This window comes from Lolium rigidum, chromosome 7, assembly GCF_022539505.1.
Source record: "Lolium rigidum isolate FL_2022 chromosome 7, APGP_CSIRO_Lrig_0.1, whole genome shotgun sequence".
NCBI classification, from domain to species: Eukaryota; Viridiplantae; Streptophyta; class Magnoliopsida; order Poales; family Poaceae; genus Lolium; species Lolium rigidum.
The window spans coordinates 69,652,081-69,667,634 of record NC_061514.1 but is presented as its reverse complement, the minus strand read 5'-3'; the positions used below and the strand labels follow the sequence as shown (position 1 = coordinate 69,667,634).

The 15,554-nt window shown below is 40.6% G+C and overlaps 1 protein-coding gene across 3 annotated transcripts; it reads right to left on the bottom strand.

Annotated features, from left to right (window-relative positions):
• Positions 1-661: 661 nt before the first annotated feature.
• Positions 662-8,282, bottom strand: LOC124677417. 3 transcript variants are annotated; one of them, XM_047213403.1, is made up of 6 exons: positions 8,219-8,277; positions 7,980-8,128; positions 2,593-2,649; positions 2,308-2,491; positions 1,989-2,182; positions 662-907 (listed from the first exon to the last, which is right to left on the bottom strand). In XM_047213403.1, the coding sequence occupies exons 3-6, from the start codon at positions 2,604-2,606 to the stop codon at positions 871-873; spliced, it is 429 nt and encodes a 142-aa protein (XP_047069359.1). In that variant the 5' UTR covers positions 2,607-2,649; positions 7,980-8,128; positions 8,219-8,277; the 3' UTR covers positions 662-870. The 3 variants fall into 3 exon arrangements, with proteins under 3 accessions (XP_047069359.1, XP_047069358.1, XP_047069360.1); XM_047213402.1 differs by having other exon boundaries at positions 7,980-8,282; XM_047213404.1 differs by lacking the exons at positions 7,980-8,128; positions 8,219-8,277 and having other exon boundaries at positions 2,593-3,150.
• Positions 8,283-15,554: the final 7,272 nt, after the last annotated feature.

Sequence of the window (15,554 nt, the reverse complement as noted above, 5' to 3'; positions counted from 1 at the left end):
TCATCATCCACACTATACATCTAATCCTTTGTTACAGCAAGCCGATGAGATTGACAACCTCACTGTTTCGTTGGGGCAAAGTACTTTGGTTGTGTTGTGCAGGTTCCACGTTGGCGCCGGAATCTCTGGTGTTGCGCCGCACACTACAAGAAATATGCTAACTCGCGACCCTCCATATTGGTCACGTGAAGGTCATTGTGCGTCATTTATGACCACGTCATGACCAAAAACTGTTGGTCGCCAGTTGAGCGTCACTGACGGCTCACAACGACCTTTATTTTGTATTGGTCGTAGAGGACTACGACCAAAATAGATGGTCGTAGATTATATGACCAAGTTTTTGGTCATGGGCGATTTGGCTTATCCACGTCAGATCTGACGTGGCCAATCCTACGTGGCAAATCTACGACTAAACCAAATGGTCTTAAATCAAAATCAGCCCAGCCCAGTTTGGTGTTTCACATAGGCCGAGCCCAACAATGATGCTATGACGCATGGGCCAAGCCCAACATTTCAGCCTTTTTTTATTTTCGACCAGTACCTTTTGTGTCATTTATTTTCGATTCCAGCCTTTTTGTATCGGGGCCCAGTCATCAATTTCTAATTCTTTCACGTCAAACGAAAATTTTAAAATAACAGCCAATAATGCAGACATAACAAATAGAGAGCACATGAAACTTCACAGTAGTTGGAGTCACAACCAGTACAGCATCGCATCTTTAATACGAAGAAAAATCTCTTGCTGCCATAGTTAAGTCAATTACAATATTTCCACATTATGTATCACATGGACGGATGTCCGAACTACCAAATTATAACTAGGCAATAACTAGCTACCATTTCTTTGATGAGTCTTCTCTTTGAGATTCCTCAAGCTTGACCTCTATCATACTGCTCTTGATCAATCCTGCATGACAATACAACATAAAAAAAAGATCATACCATGAAAGTGCTTCTAAATTAAAATAGTAACAACATAACAGCAAGTCCATATCTGAACTTGCACATGCGTACTAACTAGCAAAATGTGCATGATCTTGTCCGAGCATCTGGTTCAAAACTGGTTTGGAATCAAGGGTACATTCTGGTATACCTACAAAACACTAAAACTTCATATGACCATACAGGTCTTGGGAAAAATTTGTTACCTAATGAAAAAACAGAAGTATTTTTATCTAAATACCAAGTACTAATATTATTTCCTTCACTTAAAGGAATCTCATATCATCAACAAACACACTGCTGTTTAAAGGTAGTAAGTGATCAGCACAACGAGTGCCACATGCCAGAGTTAATATGGTTCAGTTTGGTTATTTATATTTGTACATCTATTTGCACACTTTAATCACTCAAACAGGCAAGGAAGCAAAGTACATGAAGCTGCAAACAATCAGGAATAAGCTCCATATTGCAATTTTAGAAGAAACAATACGCTATCAACTAAACTAGCTGAAACACATTTGGAAAGAATACATGTGTTTAAAGCAATTCACATTTCCGTACATAATAGTGGGTGGCTAGCTATGCAATCAGGACTGCACATGCTACAGGCTTCTCTAAAAATTAACTGTTAAGCATAAAGCGAGATGAGTACTACATACTTATTGTCATATGTAAACTAAATGCTCATTTCCATAATTAGTAAGATCCAGTTTCACTAGAACTTGCAAAACAGGACGTGCTCCAGTTCAATAAGCAAGAAAGTGCACATACAGCCCATGCTATCCTCGTTCTAGCTGCCGAATAAATGTTTAGTTAATTTTTAGAGATGAACATGCAAATTATATTTGGCTAAAACATGACTGAAATGCATAGGTACTAACTGGAATCTGAACCTTTACCAAAAACGTGTTCTAGATATCAAACATCAGGCTCTGAACCTGATTCGTATACGCACATACAGAAGTTGTTGTAAGGATACCAAAATCTGAATACGAGAACTGAACCTATAGAGAATTGATTACGTGTGCCCTCCAATATGAATTTACCTACCTTGTTTGAGGATACCCACTCTAATAGAGGACGGTGATCTCCTACCCTCACGTTTCCCGTTGTCTTGCATGGTTCTCTCCTTGCTCTGCTTCTCCTCTGTTTCGGAGGCCATCCTGGCGTACTCCTCCCTGACTGCAGCTTGCTGCTCCCTCTCCTTGCCAGAAACTTGGAACTCGCCTTTCTCCAATATCTTATAGAATATAACAACAACAGTAATAAGCAATCCGGTTGGAAAATCAGTACGAAATTCGTAGCATCAATTACAATCCAGGGGACAAGATAGAGAACCCAAGAGAGCAGTAGTATGTCTTGTACCTTGACGCGTACTTTGGTGAGTTTGTCGGACGCCCTTGAAGACATTAGAGTAGATAGTGTGGGACTGGAGCACCTGGTCAAGGTCCTCTCAAAGCTGGTGCATGCAGAGCCCCTGAGGACACATGATTTTTCTTCTTGGCTATGATCTTGCCTCGTCGTCTCAGCGGTCCACCATGCTCCTGCGCTACACCAACAGTATACAAAAATGAATAGGCAACTGCAGAAAATTACCCTGAACATATTTACAAGATATTTTCCTTCCTTATGGACAAGATTTACATTCACCTAAGACCTCCCATCAACAGGCGCAAGCTCAGTTGGGCATTCAGAATTCTTGATGCTCTAGAGAAAGGCAAAAAAATACACTAAATAGATATTGGTTACTTGCATTCAATTCAACAAAAGAAGATACAATGACAGCAATATATGATGGAAGAAAAGATGAAATGTGTATTGCAGCACGCGTTATAATGTAGTTGAATAGAAATCAAAAGATTTGGCGAGGGAATAAGCAGCATACAACTATATAACTCAATGAAGTTGAATGGACTATTTATGAAATAGAGCAAGTATTACATAATACTACAAATACTTTTCTTTGCAGCATACAGTACAGGGTAAATTGACATGGTCATTATCTACGTAGCATCTAGCGACAGACATTAATTTGAATTGAAGTACACTTCCATTGGAAAGCTATCAATAAGCACTACAACGTCAGTATTGTAAAATAAATAGGCATTCAAAATGCCAGCTTATTGTTTTGTGTCACTGTGTTATATGCGACCAAAAATTGACACATATATGCATCGATCTGGCAAGAACAAGTATAGAACTTTTAAAATAGAACTAGCAGAGTGGCCCGCGCACTTGCGCGGGCAACCGTTTATCTGTTTTAAGGTGTATAAAGGATCTTCTCAGGTCATATACCTATAGATAATTAGTTGAAATAAGGAAATACTTCTAGTTGAGACGTGCACGAATAAACTTAACATGTACTAACATATTTTAGTAGAACAATTTTTACCCCTAGAAATACTCTTCCACAAAATATTCTTATTTGTATTTTCATAATTTTTTGAATAAATTGATCCAAGGAAAATTCAAAGTTTGCTACTTAGTACAAAGAACAAAAAATATTTCAGTCATTTATTTCAAAATGCATGGTGAAGACAAAATCCCGGCCCATTATTAAAGCTTCAATGCATTAATTCAGGGAGAATAAATCAGTGATAAATACATAAATAAATTCTTTGTCAAGTAGAATATGGTCGATGTCTTGTTGTTGCAATAGTGAGGGAAATATGACATAAATGTCCCCTATATTGTATGATAACATGAGATGAACTCACACTAAGTACTATACTTGCGTTATTTTAAAAATAGTAAGAATAACATTATTATTCCGTGTAATAATTTTAGTGGTTAGGATGTGGGCAAAGCTAATGTAGTATATACAATATAATTTCCCAAGAATATGAAGATATAAAAGTTGGCATTCATAGTTTATAGATGCTGAATTTTGAAGCACACTAAAGTATTGAATTCATGCACACTAATCTTATATGAAAGTTTAAAATCCTATTCATCAAATAAGATGATCAAGAAATAGGCGTTCTTCTGTAAAATAAAAAAGTAATAAATTTTCTCAAGAGAGGTAGAGTATACTAAATTTTTTTAAGGCACTGGATATTTATCAACCATATTTCTTTGAACATGTAAATAATAAAATAATTAAGTACTCAGGGTCAACAACAACATACTTAATTGGGTTACCTTCTTCTACCCGCAAATTATTAAGCTCCATGTATTTACATTGTATTAAGAATTTTAATAAGAAGTTGGAACAAAGGTTCTAAGAATAGCACTCCATAGTTTCATGTTTCCACCACTAACATTGAAGCAACCTACAATTAAACCACAATGGAAATGTCTTATCCCATACTGCAGGTAGCTTGCATTAAGAATAACAAAAGGTAGGCGGTGTACTTTTGTCTTGGCAAGACATATTGGAAAATTGATAAGAAACACCAATTATTGTATCTTAGAGGGATCATTCAACAAAAAAAACATTGAAATTCATGGATGATATATTGCAAAATACATATTCCGAGCATTAATTGACATGCGGTAAATCATTTGTCAACACCATGGGATTTTTTCAAAAAAGGAGTAGCAACAATGTTATCAATCAATCATGTACAAAGAATAGAGTTCATAGGTGTAGATGCAACTCGAAGAATTGAACCTATGTATGTCCCAAATTGTATTGCTTCATTGCCGCCGCGAGCAGACCTTGCCCATGAAGAACAAATTGCATAAGAGTTAGTCACTAACATCTAGGTTATTCTAGGCGCTTTATTGCCATCGTCAAGCCCCATGAAGAAGGTCTCTCGAAGAGAAGATTGAATAAGGACTACTCACGGATATATAGGTTACCCGTAAATATCAGTCTATGTTCCTTCCTAACCATCACCCATCGGCATGACAGCTGCAGGTCATACATGACCTCACTTAATTGTGGAAAGATGGGGTCACTATAATTGTTTGGTTTTGTGAAGGCTAGAAGACCGAGTACATAAGCTAGTAATTTTGGCATGAGCATGTACAACCGAATGATCCATCTTAAGATAATGTTCCAATGTAGTAAGTTTTGCTCATTATTAGAGATAAAATGTTCCATATTAGACATCTCATATTACACATGCTAATTAAGGAAAATGTTTGTCATAAAAGTATGGTTTTTTCTCCAGTGATTAATGACTAATGCTAGAAATTACATACATCTAAAAATATGAACAAAAGTATATGGTTCCTTTATCCTAGCAACTATGTGATTGTTATAAGGAATTCTCTCCATGTGTTCATCAGTCACAATTAAGTTATCGAGAATAATCCACAAATTTCAAATCATGTGAAAGCTTCGCATGCATAACATTTATTATCTAGATAAGGATATACCATGACAAAGAAAAATTGTAGTCCTAGAGAAACAAATATCATGTATCAGTTGATAGAAAAAGAACCATAACATATTGGTATCTATAGGTGATGTTGAAGTATCTTGCAAAGAACACAAAAAATCCTAGTTAAACCTGCAAACAATCTGCAAATAAGTAAGCGGAACAAATAAAATAATTTAGCCTCAAGATGATAAAAGGACTCACTAAATTACCTGACTTCTTAGCAAAAGGACAATATTTCTGTCCAGTACGGAAGTGTTTTTGGCTGTGCAGAAAAGAAGTCCCTGCAATGATGTGAAGACTTAAAGCTACAATTGCACTTTAAAAAAACGCTTTTATCTAACACATCAGTTTCACATTAAAGCGATTAAGCGATCTCTGTTGTTTTGAAATATGCCAATGCCAAGTAAATTGCCACTCCACCAGCAGCAAGCACGTCAACTTCTATTTGGACGCCATGATGTATACATCAAAGAAAGTAAACAAATTTGAATTAAAATTCTAAGATTTTATATATAGAATCTTGGACTAAAGATTTTGTTACCAACGGAACAAATCGGTCCAAGTGTAGATGGATCTGCACTTAATGATTAACCCGATTACACGTTCTATCTTCATATTTGGACAATGAACACATGTGCTTGATGTTGCGGATGACGACGGCTGCTTGTCGTCATGGACAGAACGGGCGGATCTGGAGAGGTCGCCCGGCAGGTAGGCTCGAACAAAGGCAACACAATCGTCTAAGATTGAGACGTTGGGCTGAAGTCATCTTTGCCTACATTGATAGGAATGGTGGAGGTCATCTTGGAGAGGCACATGAAAACGGCAAACACGGCGGCGACGGTAGCACAGGTTAGAACATGCCGAGATATCGGAATATCGATACTGTGGCACCATACGCGAGAACATGATCGGAGAGCGGGATACAGCAGTGATGGCACCATATGTATACGCGGGACAACGCGAGGGCATTCTCGGAAGTCGGAATTCAGCGGCGATGGTGCCGTATGTACACGTGTGGACATACTGGGAGATCGGAATACATCCGCAGCGTCGTCGTTGCCGTGACGATCGGAATTCAGCGGGCGACGGCGACGTTGGGCTGAAGTCATCTTAGCCTACGTTGATAGGAACGGTGGAGGCCATCTAGGAGAGGCACAGGAAAACGGCAAACACGGCGGCGGCGGTAGCACAGGTCAGAACATGCTGAGATATCGGAACCATACGCGAGAACATGATCGGAGAGCGGGATACAGCAGCGACATCACCATATGTATACGCACGACAACGCGAGGGCATGCTCGGAAGTCGTTATTCAGCGGCGATTATGCCGTATGTACACGTGTGGACATACTGGGAGATCGGAATACATCCGCAGCGTCGTCGTTGCCATGACGACCAGAAATCAGCGGGCGACGGCGATGTTGGGCTGAAGTCATCTTAGCCTACGTTGATAGGAACGGTGGAGGCCATCTAGGAGAGGCACATGAAAACGGTAAACATGGCGGCGGCGGTAGCACAGGTCAGAACATCCTGAGATATCGGAATATCGATACTGCGGCACCATACGCGAGAACATGATCGGAGAGCGGGATACAGCAGCGACGGCACCATATGTATACGCGCGACAACGCGATGGCATGCTCGGAAGTCGGAATTCAGCGGCGATACTGGGAGATCGGAATACATCCGCAGCGTCGTCGTTGCCGTGACGACCGGAATTCAGCGGGCGACAACGCCGTACGTGTATGCGTGGACATACCCAGAGATCGGAATTAATACATCCGCAGCGTCGTGGTTTCCGTCACGACCGAAATTCAGTGGGCGACGGCGCCTTACGTGTACGCTTGGACATACCCGAAAATCGAAAGACAGCCGAGGCGTCGTCAACGCCATGACGATCCTATATACATACCGCATGCATGTACCGGGTAAGCTAGCTCACGATCAGTCCAGCTTTTGCAATAGCAACATATAACTCATGCTCGTGGGGCAAGGAATATGCAACATTGTTGTGCATGTAGGCATGAACGAATATACGATTTAGTGGAGAACTTGCTCTAAGATTGAAATACGGCAGCGGCGGCAGATTTTTTTTACCGAGATCGATTCTGGCGTTTGTCTGGCGTTTGTCGTCGGCGGTGCACTGCTTGCGATGACTTCCTTTCATGTCCACTCTTGTTCCCAGATCTCCTTCGTATTTGTAGAAAAGAGTCAATATGATCTACGAAAATAAAACGTGATTCGTAAGATCTAGCCTAGGGTAGCCTATGCTAGTGCTGTGCTACGGCCGACCATGTGGTGAAGAAAAGGGAAAAGGGCAACTTAATATAAGATGAAGAGGTACATGAAAAATTAAGTAATGGCATTGGTGGGTAATTATTGTGCATCAGTTTTTTTTTTTTATAATCGGCTGGTTGTGGTTTGCCTAGGTAGTAAAACAACGGCCAGATGTTTCTGATTTTTGTGGTAATTTCTAGTAATTCTTCTTTTTTCTGGTTAACCCGTAATGTACTTTTAATATATAATAGATATCTGTAATTGAGATCATAACAAACCGAACAAGTACATGGCATCTAGGGACAAATACGAGCATGCACAGGCACTTCATATCATAACAAACCGAACAAGGAAACAAGCACACGCACGTCACATCTACTCATTGTCATTAAATAATTTAGAAAGAGGGGGGTGATGGCACACAACCTTGAGGCGCTGCTGTTGGGTCAGGGCTGATGAAGGTTACGTTATCCTTCGTGCCGGTCAGCTAAGCCGTATAGGGTATGTATCCACCTCCCATCCATTTCGTCCAAGCTCCGCTGGATGTCAGGCTTCACCTTCGTGCCCGTCGACGCCTGCAACACCGAGAGAGACTGGGTGATGAATCGAGAGAGGAGGGAATGGGAGGAGCAATCAAGGAAAGGTGCAGAAGGTGCTATGGGTACCTGAGCCGCTGAATCAGGAGCTCCGGAAGAACCACGAGACGGCCGGCCTGCGCATCTCGAGCCCCGCAAGATCCAGCGCCCGCGACCTCGCGCCGCTGCAGAACCCGCGGCCTTCCATGAGCAAGCAGGGTCGGGTGCAGCCAGATCCGGCGGCAGGGACACCGGGAAAGGCCGCATCCGGACGCAAGGAGGCAGGGGAAGGCCGCACCCGGCAGCAGGGGGCGGAATCGATGGGATATGAAGAGAGGGGTGGGGCAGATCCCACCGCCGCGAGGCCTTGAAGCGACGGGGTGGTGGTTCTCACAGTCGAGGAGGCGATGGGTGAGACGTAGGTTGTATCTGGAGGGGAATAGTGCGGCGACAGAGAGCACGGTGGCTGGAGAGAAGAGACATGGGGCGGCGGGGGAGAGATGAAGAGAGTGGGGACTTTTCGCTAGGGTTTGAGGGATGCGCTGGGGACTTAGGAAAAATTTGGTCTTTTCGCTCCCGCTGTCCCGCCCGTGGTTCTGAAAACTCTCATCTCCCGCTCTTGCCCATGCTTCTACGGAGTACATGTTAGCCTCTGTTTTTCTAATGGGGATTTGACTGAAATTTGGCGCGCACCCGTCGCTCTAATTTTTAGTTCCGATCTTCTTTGTCGCGCTCTCACTACACGATGTTCCTCTGGCTCCATATATCAACCTCTATTTTTTTTGTTTTTTTGTGTAGGTTTGTGTGCTCACTATAAAAAGTAAATAAAAAACAAAATAAACATAAAAAAATAGAAGAAGGAACGAAACGAGTAACTTACCTCCATAACGGTTTACAGGAGTATTACGCATTTCAAAAAGAACTCTAACTACAAATTTAATCAACAAAATATGAGATTTACAAAATTATACCATTGTATTCATATTTAAAAGAAATTTTCAATACTATAATTTTTGTGATATATATCTTATATTTTATTAACGAAATTAGTAGTCAATTTTTTTTAGAAATACGTAATACCACTATAAATCGGTATGTGGGGAGTAAGTAAAAAAATCTTAGTAAGTTCCCAAAAAATTACACATGTACATGACACGAAAACAATATTGAAGAGGTGGATAAAAGCTAAGCAGATGTTGACACATGGACATGACAATTAGGCGAATTTGCTAAGGTGGTTGGCTAGTCATTTTCAAGCATCACGAATTTCCAGCCATAACCATTTAAATTGTCCGTAGTCGGCTAGCGATAAACTCCTAGATTGTATAGTTTTCTCTATGACCATTTCATGTAAGAAGATCATGACCTTTCTAACAAAAAAGGTCGTGATGATTTAGGGTTTGGACCCTCCCAAATGGCTTACGACCATTTGTTGCGAAATGGTCGTAGCGTTATGACTAATATATTTGTGGTCACTTTAAAAAGGTCATTAGTTAACACATTCCTTGTAGTGGCACTACATCCCGCCGCCATCAACCTTCAACGTGCTTCTTGGCTCCTCCTGGTTCGATAAACCTTGGTTTCTTTCTGAGGGAAAACTTGCTGCTGTGCGCATCATACCTTCCTCTTGGGGTTCCCAACGAACGTGTGAGTTACACGCCATCAAGCATATTTTCTGGCGCCGTTGCCGGGGAGATCAAGACACGCTGCAAGGGAGTCTCCACAATCCAATCTCTTTACTTTGTTTTTGTCTTGCTTTATTTTATTTACTACTTTGTTTGCTGCATTATATCAAAACACAAAAAAATTAGTTGCTAGCTTTACTTTATTTACTGTCTTGCACTCTATATCAAAAACACAAAAAAATTAGTTACTTGCATTTACTTTACTTGCTTCATCATGTTTCCTTTTAATTTTACCACAAAAGACATACCGGTAGGACGTGGGTCTATAGTTGGGAGAGATAATATAGAAGAATTTTTCAATCATGTTAGTACCGTTGAAGATTTTGAAGATAGACATTTTGGTAGAACTTGCTCCTACTTATGAAATTGCTGCTGCTGCTTTAGTTCGCATGTTGGAAACTAAATTTGTTAATCTTAATGCTATAATCCAACACATGTTTCTTACACTCGGTGATATGGAAGAAGGGGAAAAGAAAGATTTTGTTTTAGAAACCCTTCTTAGAGAATTTGGTGGTATAGCAAGAGAGGCTAGAAAGGTCTTTATTAAATATAAGATGCTTGGTTCTTATACCAATTTTGTTAGTATCCTTGAAAAGATGGACATGGAGAGAGTAAGGTACACTAATAACATTAATGATGGTGGGGAGATCAAAGCACCAATACCATGTAAGCTCCTAGCGACGAATGAAGCGCTAGAAAATAACTATGCTTGGCTTGTTCCTGAAAATTTGTTTGATGAGAGTAGCAAGCCCAGGACTAATGAAAAGGGAGCCGCTGAAACCTATGTATCTAATATACTATGCATGGTTGAGAAAACTCCAAACCCCGCTGAAGATGCATCATCTCTCGATAACACTTGATATACACTTTCTGCGCCTAGCTCAAAGGCGTTAAAGAAAAGCGCTTATGGGAGACAACCCATGTTTTTACTACAGCATTTTTGTTTTATATTTGAGTCTTGGAAGTTGTTTACTACTGTAGCAACCTCTCCTTATCTTAGTTTTGTGTTTTGTTGTGCCAAGTAAAGTCTTTGATAGTAAAGTTCATACTAGATTTGGATTACTGCGCGAGTTACAAATTTCTTTGCTTGTCACGAATTTCGACCTGCCTCCCTGTAGGTAGCTCAGAAAATTAGGCCAATTTACGTACGTGATCCTCAGATATGTACGCAACTTTCATTCAATTTGGGCATTTTCATTTGAGCAAGTCTGGTGCCTCAATAAAATCCATCTTTACGGACTGTTCTGTTTTGACAGATTCTGCCTTTTTATTTCGCATTGCCTCTTTTGCTATGTTGGATGAATTTCTTTGATCCATTAATGTCCAGTAGCTTTATGCAATGTCCAGAAGTGTTAAGAATTATTGTGTCACCTCTGAACATGTTAATTTTTATTGTGCACTAACCCTCTAATGAGTTGTTTCGAGTTTGGTGTGGAGGAAGTTTTCAAGGATCAAGAGAGGGAAATGATGCAATATGATCAAGAAGAGTGAAAGCTCTAAGCTTGGGGATGCCCGGTGGTTCACCCCTGCATATTTTAAGAAGACTCGGGCGTCTAAGCTTGGGGATGCCCAAGGCATCCCCTTCTTCATCGACAACATTATCGGGTTCCTCCCCGAAACTATATTTTTATTCCGTCACATCTTATGTGCTTTGCTTGGAGCGTCGGTTTGTTTTTGTTTTTGTTTGAATAAAATGGATCCTAGCATTCATTGTGTGGGAGAGAGACACGCTCCGCTGTTGCATATGGACAAATATGTCCTTAGGCTTTACTCATAGTATTCATGGCGAAGATTGAATCTTCTTCGTTAAATTGTTATATGGTTGGAATCGGGAAATGCTACATGTAGTAATTCTAAAATGTCTTGAATAATTTGATACTTGGCAATTGTTGTGCTCATGTTTAAGCTCTTGCATCATATACTTTGCACCCATTAATGAAGAAACACCTAGAGCTTGCTAAAATTTGGTTTGCATATTTGGTCTCTCTAAAGTCTAGATAATTTCTAGTATTGAGTTTTGAACAACAAGGAAGATGGTGTAGAGTCTTATAATGTTTACAATATGTCTTTTATGTGAGTTTTGCTGCACCGGTTCATCCTTGTGTTTGTTTCAAATAACCTTGCTAGCCTAAAACTTGTATCGAGAGGGAATACTTCTCATGCATCCAAAATCCTTGAGCCAACCACTATGCCATTTGTGTCCACCATACCTACCTACTACATGGTATTTCTCCGCCATTCCAAAGTAAATTTCTTGAGTGCTACCTTTAAAATTTCCATTCTTTACCTTTGCAATATATAGCTTGATGACCCACAAGTATAGGGGGTGTATCGTAGTATCTTCGATAAGTAAGAATGTCGATCCCAACGAGGAGCAGAAGGTGTTGACAAGCAGTTTCGATGAAGGATTCACTGTAAATGCTCACAGACAAGTATTCGGGGGGTTTTGATGTAACAGATTGAATAAAGTACGAGTAAGTAAAGTGCGAGAGAAATAATTGCAGCGAGTGGCCCAATCCTTTTTAGCACAAAGGACAAGCCGGTTTGTTTACTTATAATGACCAAACGTTCTCGAGGACACACGGGATTTTAGTCTAGTGCTTTCGCTACATACGGCTAAATAATCTTCATTGTTATGATAAGTGTTGTGTGGGTGAACCTATGCTAATGTACCGCCCTTCCTAGGACTAAATACATACTTGTGATTATACCCCTTGCAAGCATCCGCAACTACAAGAAAGTAATTAAGATAAATCTAACCACGACCTTAAACTCGAGATCCTCGCGATCCCTCCTGCATCGATATACCAACGGGGGTTTAGGTTTCTGTCACTCCGGCAACCCCGCAATTAGCAAGCGAATACAAGATGCATTCCCCTAGGCCCATAAATGGTGAAGTGTCGTGTAGTCGACGTTCACACGACACCACTAGAAGAATAACACCACAACTTAAATATCATAACATTGAATATTACTCAACCATAGTTCACTACTAACAATTAGACTTCACCCATGTCCTCAAGAACTAAACGAACTACTCACGAGACATCATATGGAACATGATGAGAGGTGATATGATGATGAATAACAATCTGAACATAAACTTGGTTCAATGGTTTCACTCAATAGCATCAACAACAAGTATGAATAGATACCGGGAGAGTTTCCCCTATCAAACAATCAAGATCAAACCCAAATTGCTACGGCGGTGACGAGGTCCAGCGGTGGAGATGGCGGTGATGATGGTGGAGATGATGATGATGGTGATGGAGATGATGTCCAACTCGATGACGGTGACGATGGCGTCGATTTCCCCCTCCCGGAGGGAATTTCCCCGGCGGATTCCTGTCCGCCGGAGAGCTCTTTTCTCTCTGGTGTTCTCCGCCCCGCAGAGGCGGCTGTAACTCTTCGTGAGGTACCCTCTGTGGCTTAGGTCTTCGAGACGAAGGGTTTGGCGAAGAAAAGGAGGCGAAAGGGGTCGTGGGCCCTCCACACCGCATGGCGGCGCGGCCGGGGCTCGGGCCGCGCCGCCCTAGGGTGTGGGCCCACCCCGGCTCCTCCTGGCCCCTCCTTCGGCTTCCTTCGTCATCTTGAAAAATAGGATTTTTGGTATAATTTCCTTCCACGAGTTGATCTTCCGAAATATTGCGTTCTGACGGTGCTTTTTCCAGCAGAATCCTGGCTCCGGCGTTCGATCCTCCAATAATGATGAAACATGCAAAATAGATGAAATAACATAAGTATTGTGTCCCAATATGAAATATATCAATGAATAACAGCAAATTATGATATAAAATAGTGATGCAAATTGGACGTATCAACTCCCCCCAAGCTTAGACTTCGCTTGTCCCCAAGCGAAACTGAACTCTGTAAACAGGTCCACATGTTTATGGAGTTAAGAGTCGATAAATAAAATATGGACAAGAAGCATCATATTCATTCACACAAGACATTATAGTAAACGACTTCCTCATATAACTCAATCTTGCAACAAGTATAAGGTAGTCACAAATAAAGGTGCATAAGGAATCATAGTTGGTGATGGCAAACTTTGTTCTTGGTCAGAGAACATTTAACAAATTATATTTATCTTCTTGAGCAGCGCTCTCATGTTTAAAGTTTATAATGCTCAACTTGCATACTCAATCATAATGGTCTCTTCATAATCATTGATAACTTGCAAAGCTATATTCATTCAGATAAAACTTGTACTAAACAAGGAAGAATAAAAGACATGATGTAGCAAATCACAATATAATGGTTTGATCACAACTACTCAAATGCTTGCTTGAGATGGAGAGAAATAGGTTTACTCGACTCAACATAAAGTAGAAGACAGGCCCTTCGCAGAGGGAAGCAGAGATTAAATCATGTGCTAGAGCTTTTTTAGTTTTGAAATCATATAAAGAGAGTAAAAGTAAAGTTTTGGGAGGTGTTTGTTGTTGTCAACGACTGGTAGCGGGTACTCTAACCCCCTTGCCAAACAAACCTCCAAAGAGCGGCTCCCATGAAGGACGTTATCTCTACCGGCGAAGGTAGATCATCCCTCTTCTCCTTTGTTTACACATGTATTTTAGTTTATTTAAGGGTTGACACTCCTCCCAACCTTTGCTTACACAAGCCATGGCTAACCGAATCCTCGGGTGCCTTCCAACAATCTCGTACCATGGAGGAGTGTCTATTGCAAAATTAAGTTGCTTACTGATGAATCAGGGCAAAACATGTGAAGAGAATTATTAATGAAAGTTAATTAATTGGGGCTGGGAACCCCGTTGCCAGCTCTTATTGCAAAATTATAGGATAAGTGGATGAAACCACTAGTCCTTTAGTGGAGATTGCCCAACAAGATTGAAAGATAAAACACCACATACTTCCTCATGAGCTATGAAACATTGACACAAATAAGAGATACTAAGTTTTGAATTGTTTAAAGGTAGCACATGAAGTATTTACTTGGAATGGCAGAAAATACCATGTAATAGGTAGGTATGGTGGACACAAATAACATAGGTTTGGGTTGAAGGTTTGGATGCACGAGAAGTATTCCCTCTCGAGTACAGGTCTTTGGCTAGCAAGGTTAATTAGCAAGCATAAGAGTCGAGGGAAACAAACAAATATACATATGATAGAAACAATCATGCATCTTCCTTGTAAGCACAAACAATTTTAACTTCAGAATAATGAGCTATGAGCTAACAAGAAAGACAATGAAACATCTACATGTATTTCTCTTTTCTATTTAAACCTCAAAATGTTGTTGCTATTGACCAATGCTAAATTTGCCAAAACCAAATAGATTAACTCAATGCTCCCAAAGTGGTACCAATACTAAAATCAAGATCAATCATATAGTAGAAATTGCAAACTAAAATAAGGTGTGCAATATGTAAATGATAAGACTTCTCATTAATATTCCATAACGATAACTCACACCAAGGGATACATAGACAAACTAAAGGAGAGATACTCCACACCGCAACCCATCTCATACGATAACTTCCCTACTCATGATATGACACTACTTGATAGTAAAAAGTAAAAGGTAATGATAATGTGATACCGCGGCACTCCCCCAATCTTGGAACAAACCAAGGGGATGCCAATACCGATGATGGATTACTCCTTTGGCGATGGTGGTGATGAATTCCCGCGCTTCTTAATAAGCTCCTTCAACTTCGGTTTCTCGGCTTGACAATTCTGCACTAAGATTCGAAGAGATTCATTGTTATCCGAGGTTGGCG